Below are 1,648 nucleotides of genomic sequence, written 5' to 3'. Positions count from 1 at the left end.
TAGCCTGGACTCCCCTACCAACAACCCCCTGTATGTCACAGACCTAAGCCCTGACTACCAGACTGCATGCCCCTGCCAACCAACTCAGAACAATAGCAGTCAAAAGGTGAAAGACTTGCCAACTCAGAAATATTTTTCCAAGTGAACGCATTTTACAGGTGTCTCAATATAATAAATGCACAGCTTTCCAATCACTTCCAAAGCTTACAGGTAGGTGCCGATCAACTGAGCATCATTCAGCCAAACCCTTAGCCATCTGTTTATGACACCCTTCTCTGTGTTTCTCTCCCTTCATAGGCACCTTGAGCATTTCTGATTCCTATGAACACATCGACCATGTCATGGCAGCTTTCAACCTCTCCCCCTTTGACCCTTCAACATTCTTCCTAACAGGTATCCCTGGCCTGGAAGCTGCCCATGTCCTGATTTCCATTCTTTTCTCTATGTTCTACATTATCAGCCTATTGGGAAATTTCATGTTTCTGTTTGTTGTAGGCAAAGATCAGACCCTGCACAAGCCGATGTATCTGCTGCTCTGCATGCTGGCGCTTACAGACATCGCCATGTCGACCTCCGTTGTGCCAAAGGCACTGTGTATATTTTGGTTCAATTTGACCAGCATTACTGTGGGTGGCTGCCTCACCCAGATGTTCTTCCTACATGTGGTTTTTGCTATACAGTCAGCCCTCCTCGTGACAATGGCCTTCGATCCCTACGTTGCCATATGTAACCCTCTGAGATACACCACCATCCTCACCAACACACGGATAGCTCAGCTAGGTTTAGTGGGTTTGGTAAGAGCTGTTCTCATTGTTCTGCCCCTGCCTCTGCTCCTGAGCAGGCAGCCATTCTGTGCCAACCGCAATATCCCAAACACTTACTGCAATCACATAGCTGTTGCAACGATTTCTTGTGGGGACACCACAGTAAACAAGATGTATGCCTTAATAGTAGTGCTTGTATGCACTGGGTTAGATCTGACACTCATTGCACTGTCCTATATCTTGATAATCAGGGCCCTCTTCAGAATATCCTCAAAGAAAACCCACCAGAAAGCCCTCAGCACCTGCACAGCCCACATTTTTGTGATGTTGATGTTTTATCTTCCCTTTGTCTTCTCCTCTCTGACACATCGTTATGGTCAGGGCATTGCTCCTCACATTCACATCCTGTTGGCCAACCTCTTATTTTGTTGCCCCCCTCCATGCTCAACCCTATCATTTATGGGGCCAACACCAAAGAACTTCGTGACAAAGTGGGCAAATACAGCTGCAGAAGGTGATTGCCTGTGGCCACTGACTTTAAACATGTATGAGAAAAGGGGGAAAGACTATGTCCCAGTTAATCAAGGTACTCTGTCCCAGCTTGGTTGAGTTTAGCATTGTGGAAGTTGAAAGTATGAGAAGCTCCTTAAGTCTAACATCTTATCACTCCATCACCAAGCACAGCTCTCTCTGCTGCTCACTTTCCTCTCTCGGACCATCACCTGTTCTCTTGGATTCACCATTGCTTTGACTTCTAGACTATCAGAAGATATTGCAACTTTCTGAAACAAGGTGGCGTTTGATTAGAGCCTGTGTGAACAGGGTTCTTAATGAGTTTGATGAATTGAAGCTTTGTTTTCTGATAGCCAAAGACAAAGAACACA

The 1,648-nt window shown here is 45.8% G+C and overlaps 1 protein-coding gene across 1 annotated transcript; it reads left to right on the top strand.

Moving 5' to 3' along the window:
• The first annotated feature begins 341 nt into the window (after positions 1-341).
• On the top strand, positions 342-1,373 carry LOC127044109 (olfactory receptor 52D1-like). Its single transcript, XM_050938575.1, has one exon. The coding sequence runs from the start codon at positions 342-344 to the stop codon at positions 1,371-1,373; it is 1,032 nt and encodes a 343-aa protein (XP_050794532.1).
• Positions 1,374-1,648: the final 275 nt, after the last annotated feature.

This window comes from Gopherus flavomarginatus, chromosome 1, assembly GCF_025201925.1.
Source record: "Gopherus flavomarginatus isolate rGopFla2 chromosome 1, rGopFla2.mat.asm, whole genome shotgun sequence".
NCBI lineage: Eukaryota > Metazoa > Chordata > Testudines > Testudinidae > Gopherus > Gopherus flavomarginatus.
This window is presented reverse-complemented; position numbering and strand designations above follow the sequence as displayed.